The sequence below is a fragment of the Tripterygium wilfordii genome, chromosome 19 (assembly GCF_013401445.1).
Source record: "Tripterygium wilfordii isolate XIE 37 chromosome 19, ASM1340144v1, whole genome shotgun sequence".
Lineage (NCBI taxonomy): Eukaryota > Viridiplantae > Streptophyta > Magnoliopsida > Celastrales > Celastraceae > Tripterygium > Tripterygium wilfordii.
In genome coordinates this window covers 14,078,098-14,095,233 of record NC_052250.1, presented here as the reverse complement: position 1 = coordinate 14,095,233, position 17,136 = coordinate 14,078,098, and the positions used below count along the sequence as shown (strand labels likewise).

The 17,136-nt window shown below is 38.2% G+C and overlaps 3 protein-coding genes and 1 non-coding gene across 5 annotated transcripts; 1 reads left to right on the top strand and 3 right to left on the bottom strand.

The window, feature by feature from the left end:
- Positions 1-214: 214 nt before the first annotated feature.
- LOC119985170 (mitochondrial carrier protein MTM1-like) lies at positions 215-7,563 on the bottom strand. Its single transcript, XM_038829372.1, has 12 exons — positions 7,488-7,563; positions 7,108-7,335; positions 4,351-4,354; positions 3,693-3,797; positions 3,452-3,580; positions 3,220-3,279; positions 2,917-3,087; positions 2,544-2,646; positions 1,703-1,794; positions 1,453-1,602; positions 1,165-1,223; positions 215-626 (listed from the first exon to the last, which is right to left on the bottom strand). The coding sequence occupies exons 1-12, from the start codon at positions 7,544-7,546 to the stop codon at positions 494-496; spliced, it is 1,293 nt and encodes a 430-aa protein (XP_038685300.1). The 5' UTR covers positions 7,547-7,563; the 3' UTR covers positions 215-493.
- LOC119986364 lies at positions 4,243-4,356 on the bottom strand. The gene has a single exon (XR_005465252.1). It is a non-coding gene; the product is annotated as a U5 spliceosomal RNA (small nuclear RNA).
- A 1,203-nt stretch (positions 7,564-8,766) lies between the features above and the next one.
- LOC119985876 (ubiquitin-conjugating enzyme E2-17 kDa) lies at positions 8,767-11,641 on the bottom strand. Its single transcript, XM_038830324.1, has 5 exons — positions 11,482-11,641; positions 11,291-11,368; positions 10,483-10,610; positions 9,731-9,835; positions 8,767-9,197 (listed from the first exon to the last, which is right to left on the bottom strand). Exons 2-5 carry the CDS (start codon positions 11,358-11,360, stop codon positions 9,054-9,056), a joined length of 447 nt encoding a protein of 148 aa, XP_038686252.1. The 5' UTR covers positions 11,361-11,368; positions 11,482-11,641; the 3' UTR covers positions 8,767-9,053.
- Positions 11,642-13,790: 2,149 nt separating this feature from the next.
- LOC119986325 (unconventional myosin-Ie-like) lies at positions 13,791-16,550 on the top strand. Of its 2 annotated transcripts, XR_005465228.1 has the most exons (6): positions 13,791-13,924; positions 14,038-14,115; positions 15,205-15,523; positions 15,611-15,690; positions 16,058-16,116; positions 16,253-16,335. XR_005465228.1 is itself a non-coding variant. In XM_038830911.1 (5 exons), exons 2-5 carry the CDS (start codon positions 14,046-14,048, stop codon positions 16,282-16,284), a joined length of 480 nt encoding a protein of 159 aa, XP_038686839.1. In that variant the 5' UTR covers positions 13,791-13,924; positions 14,038-14,045; the 3' UTR covers positions 16,285-16,550. The 2 variants fall into 2 exon arrangements, 1 of the variants encoding a protein (XP_038686839.1); XM_038830911.1 differs by lacking the exon at positions 15,611-15,690 and having other exon boundaries at positions 16,253-16,550.
- Positions 16,551-17,136: the final 586 nt, after the last annotated feature.

Here is a 17,136-nt window from a genome sequence, read left to right as displayed (position 1 = left end):
GTCACTTCGTTGACTTCCAAAGTTCCAAGATGATATGAACAGAGAGAAAGAGACACCCATAACCAGATAACCTAGTATAAAACCTAATTTCTTCAGTCTTATCCCTTGCATTCCTAATAAAAGCTCTTGCCACAATCTAAAAGTAGCCACGAAAGACTGCAGCCTCCACACTAACCAACTATAAAGATATAAATGCGAAAACTGAGATTCATTCTCAGGGGAAAAAAAAAAGGATCTATTAGAGAATTACTCAGAAAGATACAAAATTTCTGCTCTGCTCTCGAGCAATAACTTACAAGGAAACAGAACAGCAAAACTGGGCTTGGGGAAAAAAGGACATCTAGTCTGCAATAGCAGCCCTAGAGAAAAAGATGTATGATGGTATCTGTGCAAAATGTGATTTGGGTTAAAGCTTCTATTTATTTATTTGATGTCAAGTGTTGCCCTACGCCATCACCAAACATTGTTCCAAGTGTAGAAGGAAACCCTTGTATTATGAAGTTGCAAACTGGTGATGTAGAACATATTTCATTACTTCATAAAACGAAACCACGATCCCAACTGAGGGTCCCGCACGAGCAACACGGGGGCCAACTCCTGTGAAAAGTCTCCTCAATCCTCCATCTCTGCAGCAGGAAGAATAAAAGTTCGTGAGTCATGTTTAAAAAGCAATTCACTTGGTCAAACTATCTCTTGTAGACCAAATGACGTGATCCAAGTAACATATTTGACAGATAACAAATCAGGTGGGCAAAAGAAGGTAGAATGTACGCAGTTTATGGTTACAGGCTTAAAGCGATAAATTTCATTGCTTATGCAGAAAAGACACTAATAAAAGTTGAAAAATAACATGAATATATGTGCCTGCAACTGATATTGAAATAGACAGTCCACATTTGTGATGGTGTAGACTTATAAAGAAGATGATTACAAGTATATGAAGGACAAGCCACATTTCAGTCGTCGTTTTCCTTTCATGACATAATCTTCAATTGTTTCAATCCAGTGGCTATTGTGAAATAAGTAAAAGACTTCCATTTGTCCACTGTGAACACTTGATATATGTGAATGCTAAAATTCTATGGGTACATATTGGCAGAGAGAATAGAATAGGTTGATTCACAAAAGAAAATGCAACCACATGAATAAAGCCAAGAAATACACCTCCATATCTCCAGCAATGTTTGTCGTGTTGTCATCCTCAATGCCCTTGCAGGATCCTTCTGAAAACCAGAAAATATGAGAAAGTATTGTAAGGTACAACATCACTATCCTTACTCTGCTCGCCCGCCCCACCCCCAAATATTTTTATAATGACAAATGTTTAATATACTTTTTTCTGCATCACCAGATGAAAAGAAAGACCACATCTAGATAAATGACTGCAATAATTAACATTCTACGTTCTAAAAGTAAAAGGTAAACAATTCTAATTTGTTTTTGAGAAGAAACCTCTATCTGCCTTCGAGTTTTTGCAACATCTAAAGGACATGTACAAGCAGCAGCAAGGCTTCCAGCTACAAAACCAGCAGAAAAATTTGCCCCAAGGACACTGATTGCATTGGCTTCCTCACCAACCAAACCAAGAAGTTTTCTCCTTATCTGTAAAAATGAAGACTTATGAGTATTGAGCAGAAGGACACCCATCTAAATTACCTCTAGAAATCTATTGACAAGAAACCTAAAAAGATTGATAACATACCGGTTCAGCAGTTGACCAGCAAATGGCTGAGAAAGGTACGTCACGAGCAAGTTGTGCTCCCATGCCAGTCCACAAGATTCGGTAGCCTGGCACTGTTACAAGGAAATCACACCATCAGAACTATAAACTAAAATAGCCAATATTATCAGCAATAGATCAACAAAAAAGACTATTTATACATGAATTACAACTCTTTACTTTTTTCAACTGACTACTCTTCCCTTTTAATCTAAAATGAATAATCATGTTCTTTTAATAAACCGCCTCATATCTCTACAACATTCAAGAGGTGTCCATAGAGTTTCATTGCAGTTTGTCTGCAGCCCAATTTTGGGGAAACAATATCAGAAACAAACCATGTTGCTTCTCCGAAGAAGCCAAAATAGCTCATCCATAACCCCCTCTTAACATAAGCTCTAACGGCCACGAACATAACAAGAGCTCCTAACTCATCATAAACTTTTATTCTTATGAGTGAAGACAGATTTTATAATAACCAGAAATAGATATCACACATAGCAGGGCCATAAACAGGCTTTACGACCCATTAGTATAAACAACTGCATGAGAAACAAGAAAAAAAAAAAATTCTCATGCACAAGGCTCCCGCAGTGGACGGGGTAAGGAACGTGCAAGATGTATGCTGACCTAGACAGCACCCCTTGAGGCCAGAGATTAAATTGTTAGGGCAATATTAATAAAACACATGCATTTTAAGAAGTATCATCCATACAGAATTCAAGTTGCCAAGTTTCTTCCATCCATAACTTCTGACAGATCTAATTCCAATAGAAATACCATTAAGCTTGGTTTAAGTAACCATACAGAAGAATCAACTTACTGTGGTTTTGCAAGTTATTTGAGCTATTGACATTAGAGATGACCCCACTTAAAGTTCTCCATACTCCAGGAGGCTTCTTACCGATTTGGGTATCCTTAAAAGCCTGTTATGGAAACAAAAGGCAGAAACTACGATAACAAAAGGAAATGCAAAAAAAAAAAAAAAAAAAAAACACCAGGGACTTCCATCCGATAAATAAATTTAAGAGCACAGCAGAAGCTACTTCATGTAATTTCCATTAGCAAAGTAACCCTAACAACTAACAAGCACATAAAATATAGAACCGAAAAGCACAAGAGCAAATATCAGAATACTGCCAAAATGAACAGCATTTCATACTAGTTAAAAACAAACTTTTGTATATAAGTTTTACCTGCATGCGTGTTCTGGCAAGTTCAATAGGGTAGCAAATTGCACAAGCTAATGAACGTGCCAATGAGCCTGCGACAAGAGGGACATATGGTGTTGCAGCTTGAGCATTTTGGGTAGTGAACTCCTCCAACCAGTTGCGAAAGACGTCATAAAAAGGCATGTAGATTCCCACCTGCTCATAAAAATGCCTTACAAATTTATAATCACACTTCTCACAAGGTCATGCAACCAGAAAAAAAATAGTTCAATGCTAACTAGGAACTACCAAAAAAACCTAAAAAAACCGACACTGAGAGAAACCTACTGTTGGTACAGCAAGTGCCAGCCCTGCATTTGTGCCCCTCCACAGCCTCGCGAATCCCTCCTGCATCCCATTCAAAAATATTAATCCTACCACATTTTCCTCCACTCTCATCCCTTTTTCTTTAAATTCTTTATCTTTCTATTTCTCTCTTCAGGGGAATGAGGGGGGCGGGTGTTTCCTACCCTTTACAATATGAACAAGATGAAGAAACAAATTTTGACTAGATACCAACCTGCCTTATGATCTTGTAGAATACATCTAAAGTTCCTTTATAATGAAAACAATCAGGAGGGCATATTGATACTGTGCCATGAACTCCTGCTCGTGCGCATGATGGAGAACACCTTAGATCAGCAAACATCTGTTACGAAAAAATTAAACTCAAAACACAATGTCCAATATTGTCCATAAATAATGACATTTTTAAACCGGAAGAGAAGTCTTTTCAATATGTAACAGCAATTCATGCTTACCATATTTGGTCCAAAGTATGCCATACGACTTATGATATTACTCAGTGGATGAGAGTAAGGAACTCCAGCAGCCTGAGCTTGCAACCTTGTCTGATAAATCATACACTAATTGTTAAATCCCATACACAATATGAAATTAATATTGAATAAATTCAATGAGCAAATGAAATTGATTGAACGCAAGACAGTAATTCCTTTTAGTCTTCAAGAAACCTAAAACAAAATAGAAGAGATGACAACTAAGAACACATTCAGAAAGTTATTTCACCATGAAAGCAAATAACATTCATCACGATTCTCGGGATTCTATCACATATTTAACAAACTCCAACTCACAGAGGTAAAAGCACCTTCTCCTCCAATCTAAAATACACAACATTGAACCGTCCATTATTTGAAACCCTAAACCAGAAAGGGTCACAAACATATAGCCTTCATAAGAATCATAACCTTTTCATTATTATTATTTCTTTCCCACACTTTCTAATCAATCATGCAGAAAATCTCCAAACTGTAGAAAATCCCACGATGGCACAACCGGTTTGGGGGTATTTTGTCACAAACACCCTTCCAAAAATTGGCGTATGCCCTTCAATGCAGCGCGCACACGGTATTCTTTAGTAAAAGGCGAAAGAATAGTTCGCCTTGTGCGCTCTACAGGGCTGCAGACGTGCAGAAAGCTGTAGAAAAAGAGTTTGAAATGGCTTTGCAGGATCGAGTAATGGAAGAAACTAAAGATAAAAAGAATGCTGTTGAGGCTTATGTTTACGACATGAGAAACAAGCTCGGTGATAAATACGAGGAGTTTGTGACGGATTCTCTGAGGTTGAGAACATCTATTTAGTCAAATAAGTCACCTAACTATTGGTGAAAGATGAGCGTTGTTGGTTTTGACTGGGGCAACGAGAGCTGCATTGTTGCTGTTGCTAGGCAAAGGGGCATTGATGTTGTGCTCAATGACGAATCAAAGCGTGAAACCCCTGCTGTTGTTTGCTTTGGTGACAAGCAGCGATTCTTGACTCTGGTGCGACTAATCATATGACCTTTGATGCGTCCTTATTACATGATGCTTGTTTACCAAATTGCTCTACTGTCACCAATGCCAATGGTGTTTCATATCCGGTTACGGGCGCTGGAAGGGTTAACTTAACTCCTTCATTATCCTTGGAGCACACTTTATTGATTCCTGCTCTTTCCAATAATCTTTTATCTGTGCCACAAGTTACTACACAACTAAATTGTTTAGTATTAATATATCCTACTTTTTGTTTCCTTCAGGATCTCTGCAGCGGGGAGATAATTGGGCGTGGTACTAAGAGAGAGGGATTATATTATGTGGAAGATGTTAGTATAGGACGATCTCTATCAGCAAAAGGGTCATCTAGGGCATCAGAAGATCAGATTCGGTTATGGCATCATCGTTTGGGTCATGTCTCCTTTGGGTACTTGAAATATTTATTTCCTACTTTATTTTCTACATGTGAACCTTCCAATTTTCAGTGTGATACATGTGTTTTGGCCAAGAGTCATCGTGCTACTTATTCTGATAGTACTAATAAAAGAGTTCTGCCTTTTGCGTTGGTTCATTCGGATGTTTGGGGACCTGCCCCTATTACTACTTCTACTGGCTTTAGATGGTTTGTATTATTTATTGATGATTGCACTCGTATGACTTGGCTTTACCTTATGCGTCATAAGAGTGATGTGGCTGCTTGCTTCCGCACGTTTCATACCATGATCAAAACACAATTCTCTACTAATTTACAAGTTCTTCGATCTGATAATGGTGGTGAATTTGTAAATCAGGAGTTACAAGCTTATAAACTAGACACCAAGCCCCTCAACAATCGATGTGGGATTTTTATCCCTTTAACACCTTTTCAACACTCCCCCGCACTCGTGGACTGGGTATCAAAGCCCAAAAAATATTTTAATCCTCCCAAATCCTTCATATCAAATTCAGTTGACAAATAGTCTCTCAGTTTACGCATTTCTTCAGAATCATTGCCTGTCACTACCATGTCGTCAACATAAATAATGAGAGCCGTTAATTTATGACCAACTCTTTTCAAAAATAAAGTGTGATCTGCATTACTTTGCTTATAGCCGAATCTTCTCATAGCAAGTCGGAATCGACCAAACCAAGCTCGAGGAGATTGTTTCAACCCGTATAAGGCTTTCTTCAGTTTACACACGACACTTTGATCACCTGGAGCTTCATATCCTGGGGGCAGAGACATATAAACTTCTTCTTGTAGCTCACCATGTAAAAAAGCATTTTTTACATCATATTGTTGTAGAGGCCAATCAAAATTTGCAGCTAGGGATATTAGGACTCGAACCGTATTAATTTTTGCAACAGGAGCAAACGTTTCTTGATAATCAACCCCATACGTCTGGGTGAATCCTTTAGCCACAAGTCTAGCTTTATACCTATCAACCGAACCATCAGGCTTGCACTTGACGGTGTACACCCACCTACAACCAACAGCTTTTTTTCCTTTCGGCAACTCCACCAATTCCCAAGTTTGATTTTTCTCAAGTGCTGTCATCTCCTCAGTCATTGCAGTTGCCCATTTTGGATCCAACAACGCCTCTTGCACTTTAGTAGGAATATCTATGACAGTCATATTACTGACAAAGCTTCGGCATTCCTTTGACAGTCGGTGAGTGGATGCATACTGAGCAATAGGATATTTCACTTTTCGCACAACCTCTGGTGAAAATCTATCTGGTGGAACACCACGAGTACTTCTTGGTGGGAGTACGTATCTGTCAGTTTCAATCGAGACACAAGTATTATCACAAATATTGTTAGTATTAACATCAGACTCAATGCTTACCTCAGGAGGATCTGTACGAGGAGTATCGGGAGTGGGTACTAGCGAAGATGAGAGAGAGGGAGCTTCAGCAACAGTATCGGCAACACACAGTGGATCAGGAAACAACTCCATCCAATTTGGAGCTTCAACAACAGTATCACCACTCGGGCCCGGAAGCGTGGAATTGGGTGAAGAAAAAAACATTTCATGTTCAGAAAAGGTGACATCCATAGTAACATAGAACTTACTTGTAGGAGGATGAAAACAACGATAACCCTTTTGTGAAGGATGATAACCGACAAATACACACTTGAGGGCACAAGGATCAAGTTTCGTGCGGAGATGTTTCTGTAAATGTACAAACACAACACAACCAAACACCCGGGGAGGAAGTGTGAGGTGCGATGGCAGTGTTACATAGGATGCCAATTTATCAAGTGGTGTCTGAAATTGTAGAACACGAGTGGGTACCCTATTCAAAAGATATACAGCTGTGGTAACAGCTTCTTCCCAAAAACGTGGTGCCATGTGGGCTCCAATAAGGGCAGCACGTGTAATCTCCAAAATTTGTCTGTTTCGGCGCTCAGCAACACCATTCTGTTGTGGCAGACAGAAAGGCGGCACCGGCTGCAGAGAAAGCTCTCTCCCCGAAACTCAACTTCCAATCAGAAGCAGCGTTCGATTGCTGTGCCTCCGGCGCAGAGAATACCCGTCCATCAGTCTCCAGAATCGAAGATTCGTGCCCGTCGATTCCCACTCTCGACGGTTGCTCTGTACTCATCCATGGATTGCAGCTTCGCTCTGCCTCCACCATCCCTTCTCTGAGATAAACGAGAGATCAATCCAACCTCAATTTCGAGTTAGAAAAAAGAGAGAAATAAAAGTATTTTAAGCTTCAAATACGACTTTTATTAGAAAATAAGGCTGAAAAATGCAAATAATGTCAATTTTCGGCAGGAAATACAAGACTTTCCTCATTGCGTGGAGGACAAGAAGGAAACAGAAGCAGCGTTTGCGGAAACGACCCTCCATCAATAAAACCTAGTAACTCTTATTTAGAACACAAAATATCCTTTTTTAAAATAAATATATATTTATATCATGGAATAAAATTAGTCGGTTTCTTTCTTATAATTTTTCATTTTTTTCTTCTTAATTTTGAAGATTGAAAAAAAATAAATTCCTTAAATAAATTTGGAAAGAAAAAAAAAAAGGAGTCTGACCCGTTTGTCATTGTTTCTAGGGCTTTCTATTGCGCTTGTTACGAGGTTAGATTGCTTCCGTGGAACTTGGGAACACCACGGAAAAAAAATGAAAAAACAAATAATTCTAAATTAATACTTAAATGTTTTGATTTAAAGTACCATTGAATGTTTTCTTTCTTAATTACAATGATATTTAATTTAATTTTCAACGTTACATAAAAGATTATAAGGTAATTTATTATGCTCTTATTTTGAATTATATAGTTTCCTTGTTGGGATTATTACAATTTTTCGAAAAATGTATTTGGTTCAACCCTTTTGAAGGTGAATTACAGCTTATAATCTATATGAAATGAGCTGGTTTACAAGCAAATTTGCAATTTTAACTCCAAATATATTTTGCTTAGGAATCAATTTATAAAATATTTTTTATCGCTAGAGGATGTGAACTTCTACTAAATACGTATATATGATTTTTATGTGTTTGTCTATCACGTTTGTAAATTATTATAACTGCCCATAAATATAGGGGAATTGATTTGCTCAGCCTATTAATGCCGCCATTAAAAGATAAAGTAACCCACACCCGAGCCACAGCCACGTATCAATTTTTTCCCACAAAAGACTTCATTGTGTAAATTATATATTTTGTTATGATTGTACAAAAAGCTAATTTAATTTCGAAAAAACTTGCGGCAGCAATCATCTGATAATAAGATAATTCCAAATGGTAGAGTTTTTATCCAAAAATAATAATTTTGTTTGACATTAATAAAACCTCAATAATTCGTGATTATCATATGGAAGCTGCAAAAAGAATCGTGTCTCTGTGACTTATAAGTTGGTTTGTGTTTCTGTGACTTGTAAGTCGGTTTCCTAGAGAGAACATGGATCCACAGACTATTATAGTTTCTTAGGGCTGGCTTCCTCGGCCCGATAGTTTAGACCTAATTGAGCATAAATGAGGCTGTATCTTAACCTAAAAACACGGCGCCGCTGTGACCTGCTGTACCCAGCATTGCCTGTAAGTTGAGAACATATGCTCCATATCCCATGCAATGATGGTAAGAAATCGAACAATACCATTTAGAATACATATACACTGCAGGGGAATGATGAGTTGGGAGAGAGATTCCGCTGTTCAAAAGTCACACTATCCATACAACACCACAGGGTATCATGTTTTCATGTGTTTCTCCATCAACCAACATCATGTTATGGACCTCTTTTTGGTCCCTTTTAGGATTGCAGAGACAGAACAATCATGCATAAAACTTAAAAAGGCCGAAAGAAACAAAGGAAAATGCCCTCCCTCAAACCCACCACAAGCAGTTTTAGCCCATCGCATACTTCTGGGTCCAGCTCCGCGCTGTAGTCTCATATTTGCTTCTGTCAGTCTTGTACATATGAGCAATTTCCGGCACCAAAGGATCATCAGGGTTAGGATCCGTCAATAAAGAACATATCGACAGCAGCACCTGAGAAAATAAAATTGAACCCCTAAACAAATTAAACGTAGCAACTCTAAAGGAAGAAAACAAATTATTATTACACATAGTAGTATAATATTTAACTCACAAGTAGTTAAGGTGGGTATTTAGCAAGTAGAAAACAAGTGATTTGGCTAAAATTTAGAAGTCCGTAATTCCATATTATGCAGATTCATGCGAAGGCAACCGGAGATCATGATGAACAAGGCAAAAAGGCCACACCATACATAAATTATGCTCAACTATAAACTCTGAATAGTTAAACTTCATTGGCAAAGAAGGGGAAGTTATAATGACAGTATGGTAGTGTTTTATGATGATTCTCTCTTTTGGACAAGGGAAAATTCTTCCTTATTCTACCAGCAGGGAGAAAAGAAAGATGTAAATGGGATAGGTGGCTGGACCACACCAGTTCCCAAGTCATATGAACTGTCCTGTCATTGTATTCACTGAGAGAAATGCTTGTTTTGAGTAACCAAATGTGTGCTAATATGCTATCAGAGTAATAGAAGACCATGAACCTTGGAAATGGTCAGTGCCGGGCTCCACTGTTCCTTCAAAATATCCAAGCAAATGCTACCATTGCTATTGATATTAGGGTGGAATACCTTTGTTCTGAATGCCACCTGTAAGAGCCATCCACATATGAATCAACAGCTAATCAAATTACACAAATGCGCACGCACACACCCGCACCCCCATGAAGTATGAACACAGCATGTTTATATTAACAAATGAAACTGGAATGAAAAATGAGTGGCCATTAAAAGATGGAATTTTCTATCTTCTTCACTAATAGCAATAGGTATCCACATAACCTAGGGAAGAAAAAGATAATTTTATAGGAAACAAAGTATCTAGTTTAAATAACTTAATTTTTCCAATGGAAAATCATATTTTATTGTGGAGGCACCAAGTAGGTGCCATAGGTTGTCCCTAAATGCAGCAAAACATGCCACAAAATAAAAAACATTCAGTAATTGAGCATAAGCATGTTTGATAATCTAGCACTTGTTTGAAGGAAATTTTTAAAAAACCTGCAAATAGTTTACTTTCGCAGCAAAAGAGATGGCCAGTCCTGAAACAAGGTTACATTAGAAGTTTCAAATGGAATTAAGATAAAATCTCAGTTCGTCGCAGAGAAATCCAACATAGACCCCCTGCATAGAATAGTTGGAACGGGGGATGGTTCCCCCTAACCATCCCCCATACCGACAACGATTCGAAATTACAGTACTTAAACGTGGCACAAAGAAGAAGTGGTGCAAGGTACCTTTGGGGGCTTAAAAGGATAATCTGGGGGAAAATGGATGGTAACTAAGAAAACACCCCCAGCATAGGGACTGTCTGGAGGACCCATGATTGTTGCTTGCCAATGGAACATGTCTTCAGCGACAGGACCTGCAACATTCCAAAGAAAAGCAAGGCAATGAAATCAACATAATGGGGCACACTAAAAATATTGTACAGTATTTTCTGCCAGTATAGATTACAAAAGAAATAAGGATCATAGTGTGATGCAATTGCATTCACTAATGTTCTACTGTAGACCTTAAAAATTCCCCCTTCAAATCCTTTTGATTGCACTATGCCTGTCAAACACGATATCATATACGTAGAGTCCATTTCAAAGCTTACCACTTGATTTCCAGGCGAATCAGTAATGGGAACTTTACATACATAAATGACAAGACCAGAGACTCATCTTCCAGAGCCAAATACTCATTCGTAAACTGGAAGCAAAGCACGGTTCTGATTACAGATACATTGCAAAGTTCTGGATATATTCAACAATACTTCAAAATTTTCATTGTCAATCTCTCTAAGAATCATGAGGGACCCAAACAATTATTCCTTCCTCAACGAGAGTGTCCATCAGAATCCAACAACAATACCAGACGAGTAGTGCAATCACTACATCAATCACCCTTATCATCCAATGAACATACTTAGCAACATAAATACATGGTGCAAACCGCAAACAGAGAAACCGTACACGATAAAAATAAACGCATAACCAACAGGGACCATCCAGTCAAGCATAGCATGAAAGGTAAACAATAAAAAGGAGAAAGCAATACCAGCGCTGCAAGACGTAGGAGGATCCTTCTGTAAATCCTTCAGTTCCTTCAAGATCCGCTTCGACGCCATCACTTGACCTACGGATTCTCAGATAAAGACCAAATCACACACAAATTCACATAAACGCTGCGCACACGAGACGGATACACAATATACAAGAGATATACAGATCATCTAAAGATATCAATACCTGAGAAGAGACAGATCGAAGATCCTCCTTGACGCCTCGACGATGCCTTGTTTGTGCGGGAAGGGAAGGGAAACTGGAGGAGAAAATAGAAATTGGTGAGGCAAAGACGATGTAATTGACGGGTAGAACCGTGTTTTTGGGTGGATTATATCGACGCTCTGATTGGGTTATTCTGTGGACCCTTAGTTAGCGTTATCTGTACGCTATGACTCCCATTTTTCGCCGAAAGTGCACGCTAAAAGATGAATGAATACATACTTTTATTGGCTTCTTTTGGCGGTTATTATTGCCTTCCCAGGAGCTACACCTACATCCTCGCTGTAGCCCATTTTTTGGTATTTTTTTTTAAAAAAAATTATTGGTGTATACATATTTTCTAAATAAAAATTAAATTCATTACGAAAAATACATAAAAGGTGTTAAGTTTATGTCAAACAATCCATAATTACTGAAGTTACAGGTCGAATAGCGAGCTTCAACGGTAGAGAGAGGAGCAGCTTGATTTGATGAGACGGGATTGTTTCGAACAAAAAATATATTATTTAATTCGTAAAAATTATCAAAATATAAATATAATTTTTCAAAATAAAAATAAATATATAGTTTCGAACAAAAACTATATTGTTATTATTGTTATGCATTGTGATAATACAAAAAATATTGCTCTAATAAAACCCTGACACGTATCACCACATAGAATGAATGAGGAGGAGATTGGGGAGCATCTCAGTCGACTCAAATCTCACGTCGATTTGTACTCATCGGTATTTGAGTAAAACCCTGACACCTATCACCTCATAGAATGAATGAGTCGACTCAAATCTCACTTTGGTATCTGAATAAGCAGTGAACACTACCATACCGATGAGTACAAATCGACGTGAGATTTTAGTCGACGGAGATGCTCCCCAATCTCCTCCTCATTCATTCTATGTGGTGATACGTGTCAAGGTTTTATTGGAGCAATATTTTTTGTATTATCACAATGCATAACAATAATAACAAATAATCTATGGCAGCCACTGTCCTAGTTTCACTACAGCTGCAACTACATATTTATTTTTATTTTAAAAAATTATATTTATATTTTGATAACTTTTACTAATTAAACAATATATTTTTTGTTCGAAACAATCCCGTCTCATCAAATCAAGCTGCTCCTCTCTCTACCGTTGAAGCTCGCTTTTCGACTTGTAACTTCAGTAATTATGGATTGTTTGACATAAACTTAACACCTTTTATGTATTTTTCGTAATGAATTTAATTTTTATTTAGAAAATATGTATACACCAATAAATTTTTTTTAAAAAAATACCAAAAAATGGGCTACAGCGAGGATGTAGGTGTAGCTAAGGCAATAATAACCGCCAAAAGAAGCCAATAAAAATATGTATTCATTCATCTTTTAGCGCGCATTTTCGACGAAAAATGGGAGTCGTAGCGTATTGATGAGTATCCCACATCGAAAAAATAGGGTTACCAATTCTAGTTTATAAGAATCAAAGGCACCCTCACCTGATAAGTCGATTTTTTGGATTATAGTTCTACCTTGGACCTTATGGGCCGGTGTGGGTAGTCGTATTTGCAGAGAGGGCTGCCGTCTGGGAAAGGGATACCATCTGAAGGGCATGCGGAGCCGCCAGGCTAGCGTAGCCACCGTGAATGTCGACTGTCTAAGGGTGTGGTTTGATGAGTATCTCATATCGAAAAAATAGGGTTACCAACTCTAGTTTATAAGGATTCAAGGCACCCTTACTTGATAAGTTGATTTTCTGGATTGTAGTTCTACCTTGGCCTTATGAGCCGGTGTGGGTATTCATCACGTACAGATAACCCTAACTAAGGGTCCACAGAATAACCCGCGTCGATATTGTGGGTGTTTGGCAATGCGTTTGGACTGCGTTCAGTTGCAACACACCTTTGTGACACACCAAACAGCTTTTGCGTTCTAACTCACCTCACAGCACCATAACTTTTTACCTCACAGCACCTCACCACACCTCACAGCACTCTCAAACGCTTACAATGTATGTTGAATTGTCCTACCTAATCAAATTAGGTCAATTATTTTATTTTAGATTAATATACAATATAAACATTAAGTGATTTTATATTAATATTATTAGTCATCTAATATAACCGTAATTTAGATAAACCAAACGCACCTCACAGCACCACACCGCATCGCACCACAGTTTTAAAAGTGATGCGCCAAACAGTATTTTACGTTTCAACTCACCTCACAGCACCACAATTTTATAACTCACAGCACCACACCACACCTCACAGCAGCTCACAGCATTCCCAAACAAAAAACCCGTCAATTAAATCGTCTTTGCCTCGCCAATTCCTATTTTCTCCTCCAGTTTCCCTTCTCTTCCCTTCCCGACAAACAAGGCATCGTCGAGGCGTCAAGGAGGATCTTCGATCTGTCTCTTCTCAGGTATTTATATCTTTAGATGATCTGTATATCTCTTGTATATTATGTATCCGTCTCGTGTGCGCAGCGTTTATGTGAATTTGTGTGTGATTTGGTCTTTATCTGAGAATCCGTAGGTCAAGTGATGGCGTCGAAGCGGATCTTGAAGGAACTGAAGGATTTACAGAAGGATCCTCCTACGTCTTGCAGCGCTGGTATTGCTTTCTCCTTTTTATTGTTTACCTTTCATGCTATGCTTGACTGGATGGTCCCTGTTGGTTATGCGTTTATTTTTATCGTGTACGGTTTCTCTGTTTGCGGTTTGCACCATGTATTTATGTTGCTAAGTATGTTCATTGGATGATAAGGGTGATTGATGTAGTGATTGCACTACTCGTCTGGTATTGTTGTTGGATTCTGATGGACACTCTCGTTGAGGAAGGAATAATTGTTTGGGTCCCTCATGATTCTTAGAGAGATTGACAATGAAAATTTTGAAGTATTGTTGAATATATCCAGAACTTTGCAATGTATCTGTAATCAGAACCGTGCTTTGCTTCCAGTTTACGAATGAGTATTTGGCTCTGGAAGATGAGTCTCTGGTCTTGTCATTTATGTATGTAAAGTTCCCATTATTGATTCGCCTGGAAATCAAGTGGTAAGCTTTGAAATGGACTCTACGTATATGATATCGTGTTTGACAGGCATAGTGCAATCAAAAGGATTTGAAGGGGGAATTTTTAAGGTCTACAGTAGAACATTAGTGAATGCAATTGCATCACACTATGATCCTTATTTCTTTTGTAATCTATACTGGCAGAAAATACTGTACAATATTTTTAGTGTGCCCCATTATGTTGATTTCTCGTTCCGAAAAAGGCTGCTTTGAGGCTTTGAGCCCTGTGGAGTTGAGTTTGGCGCATGGCACTTTGCTGCGATTTCACTACAAACACACTTCTGGTGTCTTCCGTGTCAGGATGAAGCATTCCTCCATTCTTATTTTCTTATGAAGCTGTACTTCAATTATGCATCTGCGTGAGATCTCTTTGATGGGAAGTATATGGAGCCACATAATTTCCTTTGATATTTGCCGCCAGAAGCTTAGAATTTTGGGATGTTATTAGAAAGAAATTAAGGTTGCCATCATTCAACAATTGTTTAGCGTAATGTAGCATGGGAGACTTTAATGATGATGATGAATGTGACATGAAAAAATTCCACTAAAATATTCCATATGTTTTTTCGCAAAAGAGATTCAACAATCACGTATGTTTAGATATTAAACTCTTTTTTTTGTTCTGCAGGTAACAAGCACGTTCTCTTCGCTGATAAAGTGTTGAAATTCACTGGCACTGGGAAGATTAAACAACGAATCCTTTTAATTACTGATGTTGCCATTTACATTGTTGACCCAGAGACTGATACACTTAAAAGGAGGATAGCACTGGTAGCTGTAGAGAAAATGTGTTTAAGTGAGTTGACTGATAACTTCTTTGCAATTATCATTCCAACAGAGTATGATTTACTAATGGCCAGCCCTCGGAAGACTGAAATTGCTACTGTATTGAGTGAAGCTACCAAGACTTCATCTGACTATGAACTGGAGCTGGTTTTCTCCAATAGGTAAATGAGGTTTTTTGCTCGTCTCATGCGTTCTTTGTTTCTTATTTTAGTGGTAATGCTTTGATTCGATGCTATTTTATTTGGCAGCATTCTTGCCTATGAGTTGAATGGTCTTCTGGATGCAAAATTTCTTTGATTTAATGGTCAAGCCTTCTTCTTGATAGCACGTGAGTTTCTACTTTGTCACCTACCTAAGCCAACATTCCAGAAGAAAAATCTGTTGTCGTGAGCTGTCAATGGAAAACTAATTGGAGAAATTATAGGATCAGTTTTCTTTGTATTCTCACTTTTATTTGTAGAGTCATTTTTATTTGTAGAATCAGTTTTTATTTTAAGATCCCTTCTTCAAGGGTCAACCACGATATTAGCCTTAGAATGGTAGTTGTTCATTTATTGTTCTCATTGATGTTGTATGTAGAGGTCTTATTTTCTCTTTTTCTTTTCCCAATTTCTTAAGAATGCTGAATGTTTTCCTCCTGAAAATTGATTCTACTGAATAATTATTTTTTTCCTGATATCTTTGATTCTTTGTAGTTTTCAGTATAACACAGCTGCTGAAACGGTTAAGGAAGTTCAATTTGAGGAAGTTGAAGGTCAGTGATTCATTTCAATGAGTTGTCAGCCAGACAGTATCATCACTTGAGCTATAAGAAAGCTTAAGCACTCACTTACTGTTTTCCATTTTAAAGTGCCTCTGAACCCCTTTTTCCTTTTACATTTGGATTTCAGGGGGCGTTAAAACACGATTTGTGAGGAAGTGAGTTGCATTCTTATCACACACATATTTGTTTGTAAAGTATATGGGGTGGTGGCAACGATGAGAGAGTCGAAAGACAAAACAGTCGTACATTTATTATTGGGCAAGGTTCTACTCTGTCATGGCCAGCCCCATCAAGAACATCCCAGGAAGTGTAGCTTATTTTATTACTTATTTTATATATCATGTAATTGTAATGTAATTTTTTTTCCAACATCAAAACTGCTTTTCAAGTTTCCAGGAAATAAGACTTGTTCAATATGTATGAAATGTGATTATTTTTGTATGTTAAAAATTGATGAATGGGATTTTATACTCAGATTGTGATAAGAAATATTTATCAGAACTGGTAGTGAGACAAAAAATAAGAATATTATTGTGTACTCTGTGGTGGAACAGCAGAGGATCCGATGTCTCTAGATTGTTATCAGGGCTTGGCGGGTATACATTATCGACCGGCCAGATTTCCTCCACCATTTTCACAACATCGGCCATCTTTTGCCTCTGCTCTGGCATCCTCACCGCACAAGCCATTCCTATTTGTAACATCTCTACCATTTCCTCCTCCATATTGGGATACCTTAAAAGCTTTACGTCAAACACTTCTGCAGTGCTGTCCCCTCTTCTCTAACTACAGAGTTCACCCACCTCGCCAAATGGACTACCTCGTCACCACCGGTGGCATGTACAGGGGACTTTCCGGTGAGAAGCTGAAGCAGCAAGACCCCAAAACTGTAGACATCAGATGCACGCGTTGCCTTCCTACTTCTGGGGCACGATACTCTGCTGCCCGCATCAATGGTGTTCGCACCGGACTCATAATTGTTGCCAAACCAACATCAGATATACAGCCATA

Coding starts and splice junctions, on each gene's coding strand:
- LOC119985170 (XM_038829372.1), bottom strand. CDS start 7,546: ATGGAGGGTCGTTTCCGCAAACGCTGCTTCTGTTTCCTTCTTGTCCTC. Junction 3,280..3,451: donor TCTACAAGATCATAAGGCAG/GTTGGTATCTAG, acceptor AATGGGATGCAG/GAGGGATTCGCGAGGCTGTG. Junction 1,603..1,702: donor GCTGGTCAACTGCTGAACCG/GTATGTTATCAA, acceptor TCATTTTTACAG/ATAAGGAGAAAACTTCTTGG.
- LOC119985876 (XM_038830324.1), bottom strand. CDS start 11,360: ATGGCGTCGAAGCGGATCTTGAAGGAACTGAAGGATTTACAGAAGGAT. Junction 10,611..11,290: donor TCCTACGTCTTGCAGCGCTG/GTATTGCTTTCT, acceptor GGAATGTTGCAG/GTCCTGTCGCTGAAGACATG. Junction 9,198..9,730: donor CGGCACTGACCATTTCCAAG/GTTCATGGTCTT, acceptor TTATTTTCTCAG/GTGCTGCTGTCGATATGTTC.
- LOC119986325 (XM_038830911.1), top strand. CDS start 14,046: ATGGCGTCGAAGCGGATCTTGAAGGAACTGAAGGATTTACAGAAGGAT. Junction 15,524..16,057: donor GAGCTGGTTTTCTCCAATAG/GTAAATGAGGTT, acceptor GATTCTTTGTAG/TTTTCAGTATAACACAGCTG. Junction 16,117..16,252: donor TCAATTTGAGGAAGTTGAAG/GTCAGTGATTCA, acceptor TTTGGATTTCAG/GGGGCGTTAAAACACGATTT.